At 36.8% G+C, this 23,041-nt stretch overlaps 1 protein-coding gene and 1 long non-coding RNA gene across 26 annotated transcripts in view; one reads left to right on the top strand and one right to left on the bottom strand.

Annotated features, from left to right (window-relative positions):
* The window catches only part of CSGALNACT2 (chondroitin sulfate N-acetylgalactosaminyltransferase 2), a 66,635-nt gene that overhangs the window by 24,215 nt on the left and 19,379 nt on the right, over positions 1–23,041 (top strand). For 10 of the 24 annotated variants that reach the window (XR_005380386.1, XM_038578127.1, XM_038578126.1 and 7 more), the window contains 4 exons: positions 13,225–14,164; positions 16,379–16,595; positions 18,126–18,227; positions 21,456–21,634. Coding sequence is in view for 20 of the 24 variants with exons in the window: in XM_038578127.1 (XP_038434055.1) it covers positions 13,504–14,164; positions 16,379–16,595; positions 18,126–18,227; positions 21,456–21,634 (1,159 nt within the window). In the remaining 4 variants the exon portion in view is untranslated. Of the gene's footprint in view, positions 1–13,224; positions 14,165–16,378; positions 16,596–18,125; positions 18,228–19,111; positions 19,204–19,560; positions 20,135–21,455; positions 21,635–23,041 lie in introns of those variants that run through there. The other 14 variants (XR_005380389.1, XR_005380387.1, XR_005380388.1 and 11 more) reach the window with 14 other exon arrangements.
* Positions 13,781–20,026, bottom strand: LOC111093051. Of its 2 annotated transcripts, none has more exons than XR_005380399.1 (4): positions 19,793–20,026; positions 19,089–19,224; positions 15,007–15,250; positions 13,781–14,121 (listed from the first exon to the last, which is right to left on the bottom strand). It is a non-coding gene; the product is annotated as an uncharacterized LOC111093051 (long non-coding RNA). The 2 variants fall into 2 exon arrangements; XR_005380398.1 differs by having other exon boundaries at positions 13,789–14,121; positions 19,101–19,224; positions 19,793–20,013.

Here is a 23,041-nt window from a genome sequence, read left to right as displayed (position 1 = left end):
TTAAATTCCACATGTGAGTGAGATCATATGATAAATATCTCTGATTGAGTTATTTCATTTAGCAATGATATCCTATGGTTCTATACACATCATTGCAAATGGCAAGATTTCAATTTTTTTCATGGCTGAGTAGTATTCTGTTGTGTGTGTGTGTGTATATATATACACACACACACACATACACACACACACATCACATCTTTATCCATTTATCTGCTAATGGACATCTGGGGTCTTGCCATAGTTTGGCTATTTTGAACATTGCTGCTATTTGAACAATGGGGTGCAGGTGCCCCTTCGGATCACTACAATTGTGTCTTTGAGGTAAATAACCAGTAGTGCAATTGCTGGGTCATAGGGTAGGGTAGCTCTATTTTCATCTTTCTGAGAAACCTCCATACTGTTTTCCAGAGTTGCTGTACCAGCTTGCATTCCCATCAACAATGTACAGGGTTCCCCTTTCTCCCATCCTCACCAACCTCTGTCATTTCCTGACTTGTTAATTTTAGCCATTCTGACTGGTGTGAAGTGGTATCTCATTGTAGTTTTGATTTGTATTTCCCTGATGCCAAGTGAGAGCATTTTTTCATGTGTTTCTTGACCATTTATATGTCTTTGGAGAAATGTCTGTTCATGTCTTCTGCCCATTTCTTAATTGGATTATTTGTTCTTTGGGTGTTGAGTTTGGTAAGTTCTTTATAGATTTTGGATACTAGCTCTTTATCTGATATGTCATTTGTAAATATCTTTTCTCATTCTTTTGGTTTCTTTTGGTTTTGTTGACTGTTTACTTTGCTGTGCAAAAGCTTTTTTTCTTGATGTCAAGTCCCAATAGTCCATTTTTGCCTTTGTTTCCCTTGCCTGTGGAGACATGTATAGGAAGAAGTTGCTGCAGCCAAGGTCACAAAGGTTGCTGCCTATATTCTCCTGTAGGATTTTGATGGATTCCGGTCTCACGTTCAGGTCTTTCATCCATTTTAAGTCTGTTTTTGTGTATGGTGTGAGGAAATGGCCCGGTTTCATTCTTCCTCAAGTGGCTGTCCAATTTTCCCAACACCATTTGTTGAAGAGACCGTCTTTTTTTCCATTGGATATTCTTTGCTTCTTTGTTGAAGATTAGTTGACCGTAGAGTTGAGGGTACATTTCTAGATTCTCTCTTCTGTCCTGTTGATCTAAGGGTCTGTTTTTGTGCCAGTACCATACTGTCTTGATGATTACAGTTTTGTAATAGAACTTAAAGTCTGAAATTGTGATGCCACCAGTTTCGGTTTTCTTTTTCAACATTCCTTTGATTATTCAGGGTCTTTTCTGATTCCATACAAATTTTAGGATTATTTTTTCCAGTTGTGTGAAATAAGTTGATGGTATTTTGATTACATTGAATGTATAGATCCCTCTACATAGCATAGACATTTTACCAATATTTGTTCTTCCAATCCATGTGCATGCAGTGTTTCTCCATTTCTTTGTGTCTTCCTCAATTTCTTTCATAAATGTTCTATAGTTTTCTGAGTACAGGTCCTCTGCCTCTTTGGATAGGTTTATTCCTAGGTATCTTGTGGTTTTGGGTGCAATTGTAAATGGGATCGACTCCTTAATTTCTCTTTATTCTGTCTCATTGTTAGTGTATAGAAATGCAGCTGATTTCTGTGCATTGATCTTATATCCTGCCACTTTGCTGAATTCCTCTATGAGTTCTGGCAATTTTGGAGTGGAGTCTTTTGAGTTTTCCATATAGAATGTCATGTCATCTGCAAAGAGTGAGAGTTTGACTACTTCCTTGCTGATTTGGATGCCTTTCATTTTGTTGTCTGATTGCTGAGGCTAGGACTTCTAGTCCTATGTTGAATAGCAGTGGTGATAGTGGACATCCCAACCATGTTCCTGACCTTAGGGGAAAGCTTTCAATTTTTCCCCACTGAGAATGATATTCACTGTGGGCTTTTCATATGCAACTTTTATGATATTGAGGTATGTTCTCTTTATCCCTACACTGTGAAGAGTTTAAATCAAGAAAAGGGGCTGTACTTTGTCAAATGCTTTTTCTGCATCTATTGAGAGGATCGTATGGTTTTTGTCTTTTTATTAATATAGTGTATCACACTGATTCATTTGTGGATGTTGAACCACCCTTACAGCCTAGGAATAAATCCCACTTGGTTGTGGTGAATAATCCTTTTAGTGTACTATTGGATCCTATTGGTTAGTATTTTGGTGAGAATTTTTGCATCCATGTTCATCAAGGAAATTGGTCTGTAATTCTTTTTGGTGGGGTCTTTGGTTTTGAGATCAAGATAATGCTGGCCTCATAGAACGAGTTTGGAAGTTCCCTTCCATTTCTATTTTTTCGAACAGCTTCAGAAGAATAAGTATTAATTCTTCCTGAAATGTTTGGTAGAATTCACCTGGGAAGCCATCCAGCCCTGGACTCTTGTTTGTTGGGAGATTTCTGATTACTGCTTCAATTTCTTTGTTGGTTATGGGCCTGTTCAGGTTTTCTGTTAATTCCTGTTTCAGTTTTGGTAGTTTATATGTCCCTAGAATGCATCCATTTCTTCCAAATTGCCTAATTTGTTGGCATATGGTTGCTCATAATATGTTCTTAATAACTGGTTTGTATTTCTTTGGTGTTGGTTGTGATCTCTTTCATTCATGATTTTATTTATCTGGGTCCTTTCTCTAAAGAGAAAAGTCTTGCCAGGAGTTTAATCAATCTTATTAATTCTTTCAAAGAACCAGCTCTTAGTTTCATTGATCTGTTCTACTGTTCTTTTGGTTTCTATTTCATTGATTTCTGCTCTAATCTTTATTATGTCTCTTCTCCTGCTAGGTTTAGGCTTTATTTGCTGTTCTTTCTCTAACTGCTTTAGGTATAAGGTTTGGTTGTGTACTTGAGACCTTTCTTGTTTCTTGAGAAAGACTTATATTGCTATATACTTCCCTCTTAGGACTGGCTTTGCTGCATCCCAAAGGTTTTGAACAGTTGTGGTTTTATTTTGTTTCCATGAATTTTTAAAAATTCTTCTTAATTTCCTGGTTAACCCACTCATTCTTTAGTAGGATGCTCTTTAGCCTCCATGTATTTGAGCTCTTTCCAAATTTCCTCTGTGATTGAGTTTCAGTTTCTAAGCATTGTGGTCCAAAAATAGGCAGGGAATGATCTCAGTCTTTTGGTACCAATTGATACCTGATTTGATCCAGTATGTGATCTGTCCTGGAGAATGTTCCATGTGGACTCGAGAAGGATGTGTATTCTGTTACTTTAGGATGGAATGTTGTAAATATATCTGTGAAGTCCATCTTTCTTTCTTTGTTGGTCTTCTGCTTAGATGATCTGTTCATTGTAGTGAGTGGAGTGTTAAAGTCCCTTACTATTATTATATTATTATTATTATTTTTATTATTAATTATCATTGTGTTTCTTTATTTTTGTTATTAACTGGCTTATATAATTGGCTACTTCCATGTTTGGGGCATAAATATTTGCAATTGTTAGATCTTATTGTTGGATAGACCCTTTAATTATGATATAGTGTCTTTCTTCATCTCTTATTACAGTCTGGTTTAAAATCTAATTTGGGGATCCCCGGGTGGTTCAGTGGTTTAGCATCTGCCTTTGGCCCAGGGCATGATTCTGGAGACCCAGGATCCAGTCCCACGTCAGGCTCCCTGCATGGAGCCTGCTTCTCCCTCTGCCTGTGTCTTTGCCTCTTTCTCTGTGTCTCTCATGAATAAATAAAATCTTAAAAAATAAAATAAAATCTGATTTGTCTGATAAAAAAGATTGCCTTATCAGCTTTCTTTTGATGTCCATTAGCATGATAAATGGTTTTCCACCTCCTCACTTTAAATCTGGAGGTGGGGGATCCCTGGGTGGCGCAGCGGTTTAGCGCCTGCCTTTGGCCCAGGGCGTGATCCTGGAGACCTGGGATCGAATCCCACGTCGGGCTCCTGGTGCATGGAGCCTGCTTCTCCCTCTGCCTGTGTCTCTGCCTCTCTCTCTCTCTCTGTGACTATCATAAATGAATAAAAATTTTAAAAAAAATTTAAAAAAATAAAAAATAAAAATAAATAAATCTGGAGGTGTCTTTGGGTCTAAATGAGTGTTTTGCAGACAGCATATTGATTGGTCTTGCTTTTTATCCAATCTGATACACTGTGTCTTTTGATTGAGGCATTTAGCCCATTTGCATTCAGAGTAATTATTGAAAGATATGAATTTAGTGCCATTGTATTACTTGCCATTAAAGTCACTGTTTCTGTATTCTGTGACTTTCTGTGTTCCTTTCTGTTCTATGTTTCTTTTGGGCTCTCTCTTTGCTTAAAGGATCCCTTTGATATTTCTTGTGGGATAGTTTGGTGATCACAGAATCTCTTAGTTTCTGTTTGTCCTGGAAGCTTTTTCTCTCTCCTTTTGTTTTTTTGTTTTGTTTTGTTTTTAAATTTTATATATTTATTCATGACAGACACAGAGGGAGAGGCAGAGAGAGAGAGGCTCCCTGCGGGAAGCCTGACAGGACTCTGAACCAGGAATCCAGATCATGACCAGAGCCAAAGGCAGAGACTCAACCACTGAGCCACCCAAGTGTCCCTCTCTCCCTCTATTCTGAATGATATCTTAGCTGGATAAAGTATTCTTGACTGCATGTTTTTCTCATGTAGCCCCCTGAATATATCATTCCAGTCCTTTCTGGCCTGCCAGGTCTCTGTTGGTAGGTCGGCTGCCAGTCTAATGTTTCTACCCTTGTAGGTTATGGACCTCTTGTCCTGAGCTGCTTTCGGGATTTTCTCTTTGTCTCTGAAATTTGCAAGTTTCACCATTATATGTCAGGTTGTTGACCTATTTTTATTAATTTTGAGGAGAGTTCTCTGTGCCTCCTAGACTTGGATGCCTGTTTCCTTCCCCAGATTAAGGAAGTTCTCCCCCTATAATTTTCTCCAATATATCTTCTGTCCCTCTCTCTCTTTCCTTTTCTAGGATCCCAATTATTCTAATATTGTTTCACTTTATGGTAGCAGTTATCTCTCGAATTCTCCCCTTGTGATCCAATAGTTTTTTACTTCTCTTTTTCTCAGCTTCTTTGTCCTCCATCATTCTGTCTTTTATATCACTAATTTTTTCTTCTTTCTCATTTATCCTAGCAGTTAGAGCCTCCATTTTTTATTGCATCTCATTAATAGCCTTTTTATTTCAACTTGATTAGATTTTAGTTCTTTTATTTCTCTAGAAAGGGATTCTCTAGTGTCTTCTTTGCTTTTTTTCAAGCCCAGCTAGTATCTTTATAATTCTTACTCTGAACTCTAGTTCCAACATCTTATTTATATCCATACCGATTAGGCCTCTAGCAGTCAGTACTGCCTCTTGTTCTCTTTTTTGAGGTTTTTCTGTCTTGTCATTCTTTCCAGAGACTAGATGAACAAAAGATAAAAATACAAAAATGGCAACAACCCCAGAGAAATATACACTAAACAAATCAGAAAAGACTCAAAACCAAAAAAAAAAAAAAAAAAGAATATAATCAGACAAGTGAACAAAATAGAGTAATACACTGGATCCTGTGTATATTTTGGTCTGTTAAAAAACTAGGTCCCAAAATTGTAACGAATGAAAAACTTATATATGTACCCAGAAAAACTAAACACAATGAAAGGATAGAATGTAACTGTAAAAATGAAAATTAAAAAAAATGTTTTAAAGAGTTGCTAAAATAAGAAATTGGTTGAAAAAGGAAAGAAAAAAATTAAAATTGAAAGACTAAAGAATTATGCTATTTTCCCCTAGTGCTGGAGTTTTGCAGTTCTCAAAGATCGATAAACTTGGTCTTGGCTGGATGTTCTTGCTGATCTTCTGGGCGTTGATTCTCAGGTGTTTTTGCCCCAGGCGGAATTGCACCGCCCTTGCCAGGGGGCCAGGCTAAGTAAGAGGCTCCAGATTGCTCCATGTGGCTTTTGTTTCCTGAAGGCTTTAGAGGATGAGTGAAAATGGCCACCATGGCGGTAAGCTGAAAGCTCTGGGCCCCACTCCTCAGTGCACCCTCAGCGAAAAGCAATTAATCACTCCCGTCTCCTTGGTTGAAGGCCACACTCCTGTGCTCATCCGGGCTGTGTCTCAGGCACGTGGCCCCTGTTTTGAGTCTCAAACCCTGCAGAATCCTGCAGCTCGCAACTGCAGCTAGTTCAGCGGGAGGGGGAAGGGGTCTTGCTGGTTCTGCCGTTTGTTGGGCCCCTGCTGGGAAAGCAGTCCTGATCTGAGAGCCCACTTCTGGGCCAGCTCATTGCAGCCATTCCCCTGCTCCAATGCTCGGGAAGTCTGCTGCACTCAGGCACCCTCGTTCTTTCTGTGATCTTGGGGATCTTGAAACCACACTGTCCCACCTAGGATTCTGCCGCCACTTCACCATCTAAACACTTTTCAGTCAGGGACGTTCCTCACCAGAGCAGAGTTATAAAAGTTCTGATTTAGTGCTCCGCAGCTATACCACTTTCTAGTACCTGACTGACAGAGGCTCCCCCCGACACACACGTCTGTCTACCCATATATCGCATCAGTTTCACTTATACGTACCTTCTACCTTGTAGAAAGTGGTCGCTTTTCTGTTTGTAGAGTTGCAGCTATTCTTTTCTTAGATCTCCAGTTGAGTTCACAAGTGTTCAGAATGATTTAATATCTATCTAACTGAATTCCTGGGAGCAGACAAAAACTAAGGTCTCCTGCTCCTCTGCCATCTTGGATTCTCTCCAGTGCACTAATATTTTGTTGAGGACTTTTGTGTCTGTATCATAAAGGAATATTGGTCTATAGTTTTCTTTTGATGTCTTTATCTGGTTTTGATATCAAAGTAATATTGACATCATAGAATGAGTTGGGAAGTATATTCTATTTTTTGAAAGAGTTTGTGAAGAATTGGTATTAATTCTTACAAATGATTGATGAAGTCTACTAGTGAAGACATCTGGGCCTGGATTTTTCTTTGAGTAGTTTTTGATTTTTTAGTCTCAACATAGGTCTGTTCATATTTACTGTTTCTTCTTGAATCAGTTTCAGTGGTTTGTGTCTGTATTTTAAAGGGATTTAAATAATTGGAGAACTTAGAATTATCCATATTGTTAACATTTTTGGTTTCTTCATTGTTTTGTATACATTCCTATTTCTATCTGGTATCATTTTCTGCCTAAAGAATTTGTAGTGCAGGTCTGATGGCGATGAATTCTTCTTTTAGCTTTTTAACATCTGAAGAATTTTTTTAAGGATTTATTTATTTATATGCGAGAGAGAGAGAGTGTGTGTGTGCAGGGGTGGGGGGTGGTCAGAGGGATAGGGAGAGAAATCTCAAGCAGACTCCCCACCAAGCTAAGAACCCACATGCGGCTCCATCCTATGACCCCAAGATCATGAACTGAGCCAAAATCAAGAGTCCGACACTTTACTGACTGAAGCACCCAGCACCCTGAGAATTATTTTGCCTTTGTTCTTAACAGATACTTTTTCTGCATATGGAATTCTAGGTTAACATATTTTTCCTTTCAGTTCTTCAAAGATGTTGCTCCACTCTCTTTGGTTCTTATATCTAATGTGTTCTTTTCTTCTGGCCACTTTCAAGATTGTATTTATCATAGGATTTGAGCAATTTGATTATCATGTGCCTGGCTTTAGTTTTCTTTTTTTAAAAAAAAGATTTTATTTATTTATTTGAGAGAGCGCGAGCAGGAGCAGGGGGAGCGCAGGCAGAGGGAGAGGGAGAAGCAGGCTCCCCACTGAGCAGGGGGCCTGACGTAGGACTCAATCCCAGGACCCCGCGAACATGACCCAAGCTAAAGATAGACGCCTAACCGACTGAACCACCTAAGCACGCTGGCTTTAGTTTTCTTTATGACATTTATATCTGGTATTCATTGAGCTTCTTATATTCTAGTATTTATCAAATTTGGAAAGTTTTCAGACTTATTTCTTTAAATATTTCTCCTTGCCCGCTCTCCTTTCTTTAGAGACTCTAATTACATACGTACTAGACTGCTTGAAGCCATCAGACAGCTTTCTACGTGCTCTATTCATGTTTTTCACTCTTTTTTCCTTCTGTATTTTGCATAATTTCTATTGTAATGTTTCCAATTCATTAATATTTTATTCTGAAATATCTTATCTACTGTTAATCCCATACAATGTATCTTTCATCTCATGAAGTTCAGTTTTTATGTTGTCTGTGTTTCTGCTTAGTTTTTTGAACATGAATATCTTTTTCAATATAGTTATAACTATTTTAATGTCCTTGTTTATGAATTCTAGCATCTCTGTCAGTTCCAGATCAGTTTCAGTCATTGATTATTCTTATTATGAGTTGTATTTTTATTTTTCTTTGTATGCTTGATCATTTTTGTTTTGATGTCAGACATTGTGAATTTTATTTTGCTGGGTATTAGATATTTTTTATATTTCTATAAATATTTTGAGGGTTGTGCAGTTACTTGAAAACAATTTGATCTTTTCAAGTCTTGCTTTTAGTTAGGCAAGACCAGAGCCATGTTTAGTCTAGAGTTAATTTTTTTCCATTACTGGGGCAAGACCTTTTTGAGTACTCTACCCAATGCTCCATGAATTTTGAGGTTTTCCAGTCTGTCTGGTGGGAACATGCAATTATTCCTGGCCCTGTATGAATGCTGAGTTCTGTGTCTTCTTCTTCTTCTTCTTCTTTTTTTTTTTTTTTTTTTTTTTTAGCTTCAGTTAGGTTTTGTTGTTTTTTGTTTTTTTTTGTTTTTTTTTTATGTGTACATTGGTCAGTGGTCTGCTCAATACCTAAAATGTGCTCTTCAGATCTCTTGAGTTCTCTGTCCAGCTCTCTCCTCTGGTACTATATCCTTTCAACCTAGCTGCCTTGGTCTCCTCAAACTGTCAGCTCCATTTCAGCAAGTCAGCCTGGCTCAGCTTAGGAGGAGATTCCCAGTGTTATGGCCTGGAAACTTAGGCTGTAAGCTGGGCAATTGTTTGTTTTTTTGTTTCTCCTAGGGATCACTGACTTTTATTACTTAATATTTAGTATCTTGAAAACCTTTGTTTTATACTGGGAGGGGTGGGTTCTGGATTTTATTGTTTGATTTTTGATTGTTTCAAGTGGAGGAGTAAATCTGGTCCCTGTTCTACCTAGGCTATAGAAGGAAGTCTCTTTAGTCTGTTTTAAAGAGTAAGAAAATAGGTGGCTCCTAAGGTTTCCTTTAACTCTGAAATCTTTGATTTTGTATTATGTATCATAACAGCATCATTTTCTCATCTCCGCAGTTATCTCATTCTCTCCTTACAACACTTAACTATTTGCTGTTTGTGCATAGAAAGTTGCTTGGGATTAACTCTGGGTTATGAATGAACCTTGTCTATCATATAAACACATCACGTGAATGATGGCAATCAGGGTGTAACAACTGAAAAATGGATGTTTTCTCCAACATACTTAATGTATTTAGAGCTGTTATAATCTAGTCTTTTAGGATTTGGCTAAAGAGTTCCCCTTCAGGAACTAGGCAAGTAAGACTTTAATTGATATCTTTTATTTTTAACAATCACAGAACCATGCAAATAACATTTATATTCTAAAGTAATTACAGCAATTTTTGCTTTCAGCAACTTTTATTTCAGTGAGTAAAATACTCAGTTGTAAGAGATTTAACTGAAAGATAAGCATGTAAGGTGTTAAAAAACCCATATTTTGCTTAAGGGAGGGAAAATACAGAACTTGGCTTTAATAATGATGCGGGAACTGGGCTAGCTGCACAAGGCATAGTTGACAATCCCGCAAAAAATCCCCCACCCAGGGTGGTATATGTGTGATATCCTTCAGGAAGTTTCCAATTGTCTTCATGTTAATGCCTTGCTAGAGGGAAAAAGCAATCTGTAACTTAACAATGGCAAGACCTCCAGTATCTTGTAGGTCCTCCTTAGCCTATGAAAATCCTTCTGAAATCTCCATATTTGCTTAACCTCCCCCAATTCTTCAAGTATATAATCAGCCACCCCTCACAGGCTCTGGGCAGCCTCTCTTCCTGTCCACAGCTCCTGTCCCGTGCTTTAATAAAACCACCATTTTGCACCAAAGACATCCCAAGAATTCTTTCTTGGTCACCGGCTCTGGACCTCACCTATATTCCAAAACTTCATCAATAATACCACTTAATTGTTATAGAACCTTAATTAGACCTTTCATTTTTGAGCTTATTTGTCCTATCCAAAATGAAGATAGTATCAATACTCTTTTAAAAGGATGACATAGGAAATATATACAAATACTTTATAAACCAGTATTTTTCAGGATTTTGGGGCTGCAGCCCCCTTATAAATAAATATTATGTGGAGATCTGATACATATACATACATATAATTGCAATACAAAACTTACTATATGTGGTGTAGACTGGTATTTCCTGTTCTATTTCAATGAAAAGTAAACCTTTATTTAGTAATGACCCACTAAATGAGTCATATTGCACAGTTTAAAAATATATTGTCTATATAAAGAAAAAACTATGAGGTACCATATTAACAAAAGGTAGAGGTATAGAATAAATACTGTTATCAAATTTCATTTCAAAATAGTTTGAGTATAGTATAGTTAAATCGTGTCCCGTGTTTTTTCCATTAGCATCTTTACCATAAGCATTTTTTTATTTTATTATTTTTTTTTTAAGATTTTATTTATTCATGAGAGACACAGAGAGAGAGAGGCAGAGACACAGGCAGAGGGAGAAGCAGGCTCCATGTAGGGAGCCTAACATGGGACTAGATTCTGGGTCTCCAGGATCAGGCCCTGGGCTGAAGGTGGTGCTAAACTGCTGAGCCGCCCAGCATTTTTACTGCATAGCTAATTGGTTGTAAAGCAACTTAACATTAAAGATAAAATCATGAAAACGAAAAAAGATGGACATTTATTAAAAAGGACATAATGAATAACAAAATTTAAAAGACTATTGTATAATACAGAATATTTATGTTTAAAATGTGTGTAGATTCATGGCAATATTACAGAAATAACTGATTTTATTTTGTGGATTGTACCTAAGCAATTGTCCTCTAAGTCTTCTGTTCATAGTGTTACACTTTTCTTTTCTTTTTTTTTTTTTGGCTTGTTCATTCATGTCCTTGTTCAGCATTGCGTTTTGTTTTTCCTGAAAATTTTTTCCTTCATTAAAAAGAGACATCAGTTTCCCAATACTAGGATACATATTGTAACTGAGCTATCTATTGTATTGTGAAAGTCTTCTACACTGTTGTTTGTTCTTGGCATATTGTTAGGCGTCCATTGATAGACATTCCAAAGTTCTGTGGGAAATGTAGGTACAAAACTCTACCACTGTATAGACCATTATAAAGGCTAAGATTTATATAATATAAAAACAGGAGTACTCCATCAATGGAGAAGTGAAACCAAACTGTCAACCAGTTATTTTTTAATCTTTTAGAGCAGAATTGCCTTATGGCCTATTAGTTATGCAGCAAAAATGCTTTTGGCAAAGATGCTTATGCAAAACTACCTAGAACCTAGTTAAGTATGTATAGCTTTATTAACTAATACAATATTATGGCTCTACATTTTCAGTTTTAGTCTTTCTTTTCCCTAATAAGGCTAGTAATAACTTATAGATAGTTAAAAGAAATACTTCTGAGTTTTATCTTTCAAATAATGACATTCAAGTCATTTCTTATACTAAGAATTATGGTTTTGAGACATGGTAGAATCCTAGGGCTGATATTAACTTTGCATCTTTTTTAAATGTGATACTTCTCTTTATATTGGAATTTTTTCCCTTTTTTTCCTACATCACTTAAAACAAGATTTACAATCAGTAAAACAGATGTCATCCTATTAAAGCTTTCTTGTAGTGAGTTAAAATTTTCATGATACTTATCATTTGGTTAAAGAAAGCAATAAATGGCTAAGGGTAGTTAAGTCCATTATTTGTGGTCTACTAGCCATAAGAAGTTTGAATCTGTCTTACATTTTTATACAGATATGTGCCACAAGGAAAGAGAAAAGGAAGGAAGGAAGGAAGGAAGGAAGGAAGGAAGGAAGGAAGGAAGGAAGGAAGGAAGGAAGGAAGGGGAAAGAGAAAGAAAAGGAAGGAAGGAAGGAAAGGAAAGGGAAAGGGAAAGGAAGGAAGAAAGGAAAAGGCATTCAGGCTTTCTTGATCACTAAGAAAGTGATAGGACTAATGTTCCCCAGTGATCCTCCATAGGTTCTGCTGCACTGGTAGAAACCATCTCTATTAAAAACCTGCTGGAGTATCACATATCCTTCCTGACAAATTCTTTGTTAGAACAAAAGTTCACTCTGCAGCAGAGGCCTCCTTTTCCCCTGTCTCCTAAATTTTAACATTCTCTATTTATTGAATTAAAGATCTTTAGTTTAAAAAGAAATAACGAAAGAGCTCACACCATACCATAACCAGTAGTGTGTGATTTTGTAAATTTATAAGTGATTTTTGCATTTTTTCCCAGTAGATAAACATTAAAATGGTCTTGTTTTTTCTTTAAATAGACTCTAAGCCTTTCTAGACTTGTAGGAAATCTGTTGCTGTGTAATACAGTGGAAAGAATTATGTGATCTAATGTTCAAATAATCTGTGGGAGGACTTTCGATGTTAAGTGCTTCTTAATATGTTTTCCAGATGTTTGTGACCTTTTGGAATTGGCCCTCCCCTCACACACACACTTAATTTTAAGGCTCTTATATTGGTTGAGTTTAACCTAGAAATTAATGAAGTAGAATGCTTGAATTAAATGAACTGGAAGAAAATATCTCTCTCTAGTAAGCCATTATCAATATAACAAAAACAATTTATGGAAACTCAGTTCCCAAATGGTGATATGCTCTAGGTTGGAAATGGCATATTAATCTGAATACTATATTAAAGAGTTATAAGTGATACAGTTTTCAAGTAATTAGAAATAGTAGTATCTGTGTAACACAAAGCATGCTAAACATAATTTTAGTGTTTCTTTGATTCATTCAGGAGGTTATGGATGTGTAGACATTCTGGTTACAAGTATTACACGTGGCATTTTAGTTTTCTGTGAGGTATTTCTCTTAATACTTTCTCGGCATTTACTGAATATTCTACATTGTATTAGCTCTTCTCGTGTTCTACGTATAGTAGTCACATTGCTAAGTTTACTCAAACTATCAACAAATTGCTATGCTTAAGGAAATAAGATTCTGATTGATTCTCTCTGTTTCTTTCAGAAAAATCATCACCCAAATAATGGAATTTTATCTGATTCTGTAGGGATCAGATTTCTTTATTCTGGATATCATGGTAACAATACAGGAAGTATGCACTCTTTTTCTCATTTCTGCAAGTAGTCATCACTGCTGAAGGAAGAAATTTTTTAAGCTGTAGCAGAGTTCGTTTTGGTACCTTTAGTGGAAATTCTGATTTTGCTTTTAATTTTTGATAACCTTTTGCTAAAGGTATGAACAACCAAAGAACTTATCTCATCAGGCAAGTCCACATTAATAAGAATGCCTAGAAGAGGACTGATTCTTCAGACCCGGACCCACTGGCTGCTGTTGGGTCTTGCTTTACTCTGCAGTTTGGTATTATTTTTGTACCTTCTGGAATGTGCCCCCCAGACAGATGGAAATGCACCTCTTCCTGGTATTATTGGGGAAAATTATGGTAAAGAGTATTATCAAGCCCTCCTACAGGAGCAAGAAGAACATTATCAAACCAGGGCTACCAGTCTAAAACGTCAAATTGCCCAACTAAAACAAGAATTACAAGAAATGAGTGAGAAGATGAGATCATTACAAGAGAGAAAGAATGTAGGGCCTAATGGCATAGGCTATCAAGGCAACAAAGAACAAACACCTAGTGATCTTTTAGAGTTTCTTCATTCCCAAATTGACAAAGCTGAAGTTAGCATAGGAGCCAAATTACCTAGTGAGTATGGAGTCATTCCCTTTGAAAGTTTTACTTTAATGAAAGTATTCCAGTTGGAAATGGGTCTCACTCGCCATCCTGAGGAAAAGCCAGTTAGAAAAGACAAGCGAGATGAATTGGTAGAAGTTATTGAAGCTGGCTTGGAGGTCATTAATAATCCTGATGAAGATGAGGAACAGGAAGATGAAGACGGTCCCCTTGGAGAGAAAATGATATTTAATGAAAATGACTTTGTAGAAGGTAATGTGAAAAATATAATTCATAATAATATAATTATATAATTATAATAATACAATTCATAATTACATTAGTATGACAATGCTGGTGATATAAGTCGGTCATTATAGTATTGAAATATTTAAGTTATTACCCACTTCATTCTACCAAGAGTTTGAAGTGGCTTTAAAAAAAAATGTTATAATGTGACCATAATAAAATAGAGGAGCAGGGAAACAGAATAAATCTAGGTTTATATAGAAAAATACTATATAGGGCTCAAGTTAAAGGATTCTTAGGGGTATGTATGTATTTGTACATATATGTATTTACATTCCTCTCTTATCTAGTCTTGCTGTTACTTTTTTGTATTTTTCAAAATGTGTAAACTAAGGTTCATGATTTGAAAACCATTCGATAAAGGAAAGAAAAAACCCTAATTTAGTAGATTGATGGATATTCTGTATTTTAGAGGGAGGCAAAGCACATGTCAGAACATCATGAGGGCACACATAGTTTTGAAAAGCTTATTTGGCATTTGGAAAAGTAAAGAAATAACCTGTTTTCCTAATAGAGACTGCAAAAAGGGCATAAGATTTATACATATCAAGATGGGGAATGACTCAAAAGTTGAGGAACACTTCTGTAAACTTAAGATATTTGCTGATTGATATAAACAGAAATACAGATCCCCACCCCTCGCCATCTTAATACCTCCTGCTAGATACTTAATTACAAACTTAAAACCATTTTGGATACAAATCTCTCCTAAAAGTTCTCTTTGCTTGATTTTTAAACAGTATACCACATGTAGTTTCTTTGGCCTGGAATCATCCTGGATAGCACTTGCTATAATATAGTAGTACCTTAAGACCTTTGGAGGCCATCAGGAAGGGCATTGTGCTTTTCCATGGTACTTCAGCTGTCTTTTCATTGTAGCCACTTCTGTTTTCTGTTGTCACTTTTACTACAATTTTGGATGGGTTGTTTCTCTCAAAACTCTTCTAATTTTTTTCCAAGCTCAGCTTTTTATCTTTTCACCATATTTGTAGCTTATGGTAGAATTGGAAGCTGCTGAGGAAATAAAGTATAAAATGTCTTCACATCTGCCTAAAAAAGAAAGGAAGCCACATCAGTTTTATATTCTACAACTTCAGCTTATCTCATAACTCTCTTTAGATTCTTTCACTGACAGGATTTTTCTCTGTATGGGACGGGACATATTTTGTCCCCCACTTTTCTTTCACTCTGCTACTCCCTGACAAAAAGAAAAAAAAATACTATTATTCAGTAACTCCTAGGCCTCTTGCAGACTTTAGCTTAGATGTCACTTCACTTAGAAGTCTCTCCAACCTACAGGTCTTAAGATAACAGTGCTTCCTTTGTGTTCTTATAACCTCTATCTTGTGTCCCCTCTCATAGCACTTGTCATAGTATATGGTGTTGCCCATTTCCTGATTTGTAGTTCTCTTAAACTGTACGCCTCAGGAGAGAGTGGGATTGGTCTGTCTTGTTCATTGTTTTATTCCCAGGCATTGACTGACTCACACATTTACTTCTCTCTCTCCTGAATGTCACACTTAAAAGTCATTTTGCCCAGTTGACTTACAGACTTTTCTCTGTGAAATATCTCAGATCACCAAGTTTAAATCGGAACTAATTTTTCTTTGTCTGACTTCACTCTCTTCAGAAAGAGAGAGAAAGAGAGAGAGAGAGAGAATAGAGTGAGATATATATCACTGTATTGTTTTTATTTCCTTATTTTTCTGTTTCCTTCACCAGACTGACTTCCTCAAAACCAGGACTGTATCACCCTCTTTATACCACCAGTGAGTGACACAAAGGCACTCCATTCATTTTAATTGAACCAAACCGAGCAATAGAAGTTTTGACTCTCAGGTCTAGAATTGAATTTTGGTAGAAGTAATTTATTTTCATTATATAATTACTGTGTTGATAGGCTCTACTACTAAAAAAAAAAAAAATGTGAAAAGGAATAATTGTGATTTGGAGCATATTTATAGATTGAATAATAGAGCAGTTTGAACATTTTCTAAATCTCTCCTTTTAAGAAATAATTGTTTTTACAGATGTACAGTGGGATAAATATTTTCACAAAATGATTGAAAACATTACATGTCTGTTTTTGTACTCTTAATCTTTGAGTAAAATCAGTATTCACATCGAATTTATAAACTTTGACATAGAGACGTCTTTGTCCCTAACTCTTTCCTTTAGGTTATTATCGCACCGAGAGAGATAAGGGCACACAATATGAACTTTTTTTTAAGAAGGCAGACCTTATGGAATATAGACATGTGACCCTCTTCCGCCCTTTTGGACCTCTCATGAAAGTGAAGAGCGAGATGATTGACATTACTAGATCAATTATTAATATCATTGTGCCACTTGCTGAAAGAACTGAAGCATTTGCACAGTTTATGCAGAACTTCAGGTAATTCTCAGGGCTTAATGATTTGGCTAAGCACTCCTAAAAAATCAGATTTCATGCAGATTTACTTAATTTATCTTCACTGAGTGTGATTACTTAGAATTACAAAGTAATTTTATAGGCTTTGGGGAATTTTAATTTTTGATATTTTCTTTTTTATAAAGCAAGTATTAAATATTGTGTTATTGACAGTTTGAACTTTGAAATAGAGAGTGACAACTATTAGAAACTACATTTGATGACCTTTATAATTGTGTGTGAATTCATTTTAGTGCAAATTGAATTTTTAAAAATAACTTTATTGAGGCATAATTTACATACAGTAAAACCCACATATTTTAAGAATATAGGTTTCATGACTTTTAACAAATCTCTACACTCATAATTGCTAATTAACATGCAAGACATTGTTATTTGCCAGAAAATTCCCTTGAGAAGGATTGGAATTTTAAAATTGAAATAAATTTTAGAAATACAAACATTCAACTAAAAATGGGAGAGTTGGGACACCTGGAGTGGCTCGGCGTTTGAGCGTCTGCCTTTGGCTCGGGGCATGGTCCTAGGGACCCGGGATTGAGTCCCACATTGGGCTCCCTGCAGGGAGCCTGCTTCTCCCTCTGCCTGTGTCTCTGCCTTTCTCTCTCTGTCTCTCATGAATAAATAAATTTAAAAAAAAATGGGAGAGTTATTCCATCTTGAGAAGCAGAGACTTTAACGATTTTTAAAAGAAGTTTTTCCTTTTTTTGTCCGTAAATTTGGATATTTTTAAATGCTGAAACATTAAAAAAAATGAACAAGTATACATTAGGGTAGCTATTTGAGGAAAATTTTGCCTTTTTGTTTTAATTTAACAATTGCCATGTTTTTAATATTTTAATATGCTAGTTTTAATGCTTTATAATCCCAGTCTTCATTCTCATATTAAAATTATTGGATTTAAAAGTTAATGCTGTTCTGTAGCAGAATATCTAGAAATTATGCTTCCAAATGAGTTTTCCCTATTTGAAATAGCTCACTTGAGATCTGATTTCCTAAAGCATTTTTTTACTGCCTTTCTTGGAATTGCTTTCAGATGCTACATTATTCTTTACAGTAAGTAATCTCAGCCATGGCAAATATTTATTCCTTGATAATAGGTATAATGTGGAATTGCCAGCCTAAGGACAAAATAACTCTTGACCAACAACTTGAATATTTATTTGTTTGGTTTTGAACTGATTAGACTTCTTTCCTTAAGTAGCTTGTAATTTGTTTCTGAAGGCAATACCAAAGCAAAAGTTCAAAAAATATTTTGAAATATGGCAACTTCCGTGGACCTCCAAGGGCTATATTCATTTGCTTATGTTGTTATACATTTGCTCTCACGCCTTTAATAATTCAGCAATATTGCCATTTTTATATTAAGGCTTCATGCAGTGTCATTCTAAATGAATAATGCCTCATTTGTTTTATTAAAGCTTCATGTGATTGCTTTCTGAATGAGTTATGCCTTATGTATTTTCTTGAGTGAACTTTATTTTTTAATTCTGTTAGGGATGTGTGTATTCATCAGGACAAGAGAATTCATCTCACAGTGGTGTATTTTGGTAAAGAAGGACTATCTAAAGTCAAGTCTATCCTAGAATCTGTCACAAGGTTGGTGAGCCATGTCCAAATTGGAAGTCCTTGATATATAACATTAAAAGAATGAAAATTTTAGATATTTAATGAGTTAATTTTGAATAGCTGATATTTAAAAGTTGGCTGAGCACATGAGTGGTGGTGCTAATAAGTTCCTCATTTCAATCCCTCAGTTTACTCATGCAACTCTAAATGATTCATCTTCCCTGTCCCTTTTAGCAGACAGCCTCGCATGATCTGGGCCCTCTCACTCTGTGGCCCACCCAACTTCTGTTTCTTTGCCTCCATTTATTACTTCTTCATTCCCTTCTGTTAGACTCTTCTCTTTTTTCTAAATCTAATCCCTTAACTTTGATATCATCTCCTGAGCTTTTCTCTCACTTGTCACTTTTCTTTCCTTCCATTTTCCCAAGTTCCTTCTTCTTGCCCTGCAAATGATGCTTAGGTCTCTCCTGTCCTCAAGCCACCACCACCTGACTCTGTAGTACCAGTAGCTACTGGTAGGTTTCTGTCCTTTCATAGCTAAGTCTCACAGAACAGTAGTTATCTAATCAGACAACTCATACAGTACCTGGCACATAGTAGGTACTCAGAGATTTGAATGACTTAATTAATAATTCATTAATACTCCAGTATTAATTCTATAGCTTTCCAGCCTTTTCATCTCTAAGTTATGGGCCCAAAGTTATGACCTAATTGCCAAACTCAACCTTTCTCTGTCATCCTCTTTGATCCACTTTTTTACATTTGATACCTAACCAATACTTCCTTCTTGACATGTTTGTAAAATGTATATAATTTGTAAATATAAATATGTTACAATGTGAGATATTAGTTGATTGTCTTTTTGGACCAAGCCAACTCTGTATCCTTTACCTGCTTCTTTACCTTTCTGCTAGTTGTGGCCATTCCCTAAGAGTCCAGATTTGGCCGGCCATTCTTCTCGAATCGTTCAACTAACATTCATTGAGTCCCACCGACTATGTTCCAGGTACACTGCTCGGGAGTCTGACTAGGGTGGTTGGAATAGAAGGGCACAGAAGAGGGTGTTACAAGCCCCTACTCAGAAGGGACTCTTACAGCACATGTATAAAAAACAAATACTGTCTTTTCTCCCCCTACACATTAGCTGCTTCTCCTGGTGGCCCTCTTTCAGTTCAGACTGACCATTCTCATGATCCCCTGAGCTTAATGCCTGAGAGCTAGCATCTTTCATTCTTTACTTCTAGTCAGTTCTTGCTAACTACACAGGACCTCTTCCCTGTCCTTTCCTTGCTGTTGCCACCACCCTAACCCAAATTCCCCTCCCTTCTTTTCTTCCCTTCTCATCCCTTTTTATCATTTTCAGGTCGCCTACTAAGTGCCAGCACTTACATCGGCATTACTGAAGTGGTCCCTGCATTAAAGACTCCTCTGTGGCACATGATGGAAACCTATCTTGAACTGGCTTAAGGAAACTAGGAGTGTTATAGAAGAATCTTGGATAGCTCCCAAACTAAAGGGATTATTATAGCCAAATTTGGATAAGAAAACCAAAACAGCTTTGATATCTTAGGGACTGGAATCAGAGACTTGAATACCATGAAAATTCTCTTGTTGTCTTCTTGTCTGTTTTTCTCTGCATGTTGACTTCATTCTCCTATTGCAGATTGGCTTCTTCCACATGTGAGGTATATGGCTGTTGGCGGCTTTGGGCTCACATCTTCTCAGCTTTGCCATCAGAGAGGAAAGAGCTTTCTCCCAGATCCAGTTGAGAAAAGCCCAGGGAAGGAGTTTTGCCCACTCTTGAGCGGGTCACTATGGCCAGGTGGGGTGGGGGTATTGTGATTGTCCCAGCCTGAGTCTGGTCTCCACCCTTAGGAAATTACTGTGGTTGGGAGTGTTCTACGATTAGTTCCTCTACCGGGTGCTGGGAGTGTGAGGTAATAATCAGTTTTCCCGAAGGAAGGAAGAGATTTACATCCCATGAGAAGATCATTGTGGCCATTCAGAGCATGTGGAGTCCACTGTATACACTATTTAAGCATTTGCTTCCATCTCTCCATTCCCCATCCTATACTGTTTTAAAGAGTAATCTTCCTTAAATGTGCCTTTTTGACCTGGCCATATCCTAGCACAGCAGTTCTCCAACTTTAACATCAGAGTCACCTGGAGTAACTTGTCCCAAGAAAGACACAGATGCTCAGAATTACCCCTAATATCTGATTCAGGGGTTTAGGTTGGGGCCCAAGAATTTGCATTTCTAATGGTTTCCCAGGGAAGGCTGATGCTATGGGTGAGGGGACTTTACTGTGAGAACCACTGCCCTGGCAGAAAAACTCCTCCTTGCCTTGAGGACACTGACCAACTTCTTTTACTTCTCACAGAAGGCACTCCTCAGTCTGACCCTTTTCTGGTCTTCTCTCTCATTGTTTCCATTTTAGGATCCCTTTGTTCTAATCTGATTTGTCTGATACCTGTTCTCTAAAATGCTACTTTCTTACCTCTGTGCTTTTGAGAATAATTAATTGGCATAACCTTTAAACTCACTACTGAATTCAGGATTTTAATCAAGGCATAACTTAAATTCTGCTTCTAACATCTTCTCTAACTACTCTCAGACAAAAGCAATCTTTTTTCTCAGATCTGCTATTCATTCGTTCATTCAGCAAATATTTATGGAGGCACACTGTATCCACAGTAATGAACAAAACAAAATCCCTGCTTTCATGGTGTTTACATTCCAATGGGGGAGACACTCAAAGAAACATGTCTGGTGGTGCTGAGGAAAACAAAGCTGGGCGGGGATAGAATAGATTAAAGAGAGAGGTTGGAGCAACTTCACAAGTGGTACGAAGGGTATCCCTTTGATGTGTGAGCAAAGATCGGAAAAACACAGGAGCGTTCTTTGTGTGTACCATTCATATGCAATGCATTGTTTATTACCAAACATTATAGCCATTTTTCCATGTATAATTTCTTATCTGCCCAATAAGTTCTCAAGATCCCAAAGGGCAGTGACCCCTCAACACTTTTTAAGCTGATACCACCAGCATGCTGCCTCAAATATGGACAATTATTGAATATCTGTTCCTGATGATGATCATACATGTGAAGCTGATGATTTCCTTTCCCTGTATGACTGTAGAACCAAAATTTTAAAATACTTGAAGTATAAAACACATTTTGTAAGTTTTGTTGAAAGAACAGAGTTGTTAAACTTTAAGTGGAATTTATCCTTTGTTGTATATGCTTTTCTCCTAGTGAGTCTAATTTTCATAATTACACTTTGGTCTCATTGAATGAAGAATTTAATCGTGGACGAGGACTAAATGTGGGTGCCCGAGCTTGGGACAAAGGAGAGGTCTTGATGTTTTTCTGTGATGTTGATATATATTTCTCAGCCGAATTCCTTAACAGCTGCCGGTTAAATGCTGAGCCAGGTGCGTAGAATGTTGGTAGATGAGCTGAGTGTAGAAATTTAGAACAGTGTCCCATATTTTGAATCAAGTTAATTATGTTTTCTTGGGATGCCTGAGTGGCTCAGTGGTTGAACATCTGCCTTGGGCTCAGGGGGTGATCCTGGGGTCCTGCAACCAAGTCCCATATCGGGCTCCCTGCAGGGAGCCTTCTTCTCCCTCTGCCTGTGTCTCTGCCTCTCTCTCTCTCTCTCTCTCTCTCTCTCTCTCTCTGTGTCTCTCATGAATAAATACATGAAATCTTTTTTAAAAAATTAATTATGTTTTCTTAAAGTCATATTTGGCATACTTTAACTGAAGTATTAAGTAGAAAAGTGAAAATTTGCCTCTCTGAAGTTCATACCCTTGTTCTCTTGTGGCCCGGTTCCATTGCCAACATTTGAATCCAAATAAACAAAAGCAAAGAAAATCTTAAGATTGACAAGGAGGAAGGAGCATTTAATCAAAAAAAAAAAAAAAAAAAAAAAAAAAAAAGAACCAAGCAGACAATGTGGAGATGTGTGAGAGTCAGAAACACTCTACCTCAGACAGGTGGTGCCAAGACAGAGGCACACACACATGAAGAAGCCTAGATATAGATGGTGCTTTTAGTGTCCATACTATGTATGTGGGGATGATTTATTAACTTGGCTTTATGTTATAGGGATTTTTTTGAAAATGTATGAGCAGATGACATTTTTATAAATCAAACCTTACTTTAAATGTGAAAAGGAAGTTTTCACATGTACCCCCCCAAAAAGAAAATCCTCTACTAAATGTTTTTTTGTGTAGAACTATTCATATCATGCAATTATTACCCTGTTAATTATTTTTATTAGGGATAATTGTCAGGAACTCTTTGAGAGCCTAGTGAATAAATGAGAATTAGGTTTACTTTTGTTACACCGGACAGCATGAAGTTCACAATGTGGAATTTGAAGGAAACATATTTGCTCAATGTAAAAGAAATATTTTAATGTCTTAAAAATAGATTTGCCTGTGAGAATTGAGCTCCCCATCCCTCAGTGAGTTTTAACAAAAGTGAGATGAGCGTCTAGTAGGGATCTTGTAGTGGGAAGGATGCCACATTGCCACAGGTACTTGACAGTTCCTGAGCACCTCCTATTATCACATCTGATTGAGGCCAGGTTTAGCAAGGGGTTCTCTATAGAGGAGAGATGGGCTCCTGAGTCGTTATAGTCCCCTCAGTGCTGTCAATTTGAATGCTAATGACAAGGCCTTCTACAGAGGCTGTTAGATCAGGTATTTTTAACTCTTCCCAACTTTCCCAAATCTATCTGCACTTCCATATTTTATTTATTCTGTACAAATCTGTTCATAGTATAGTATCCTTTGGATTTACTGTTTCTATGACTTGTTTTGAAGGGTGGA

Source organism: Canis lupus, chromosome 28 (assembly GCF_011100685.1).
Source record: "Canis lupus familiaris isolate Mischka breed German Shepherd chromosome 28, alternate assembly UU_Cfam_GSD_1.0, whole genome shotgun sequence".
NCBI lineage: Eukaryota > Metazoa > Chordata > Mammalia > Carnivora > Canidae > Canis > Canis lupus.
The sequence above is the reverse complement of the archived record's forward strand: the minus strand, read 5'-3'. Positions and strand labels throughout refer to the sequence as shown.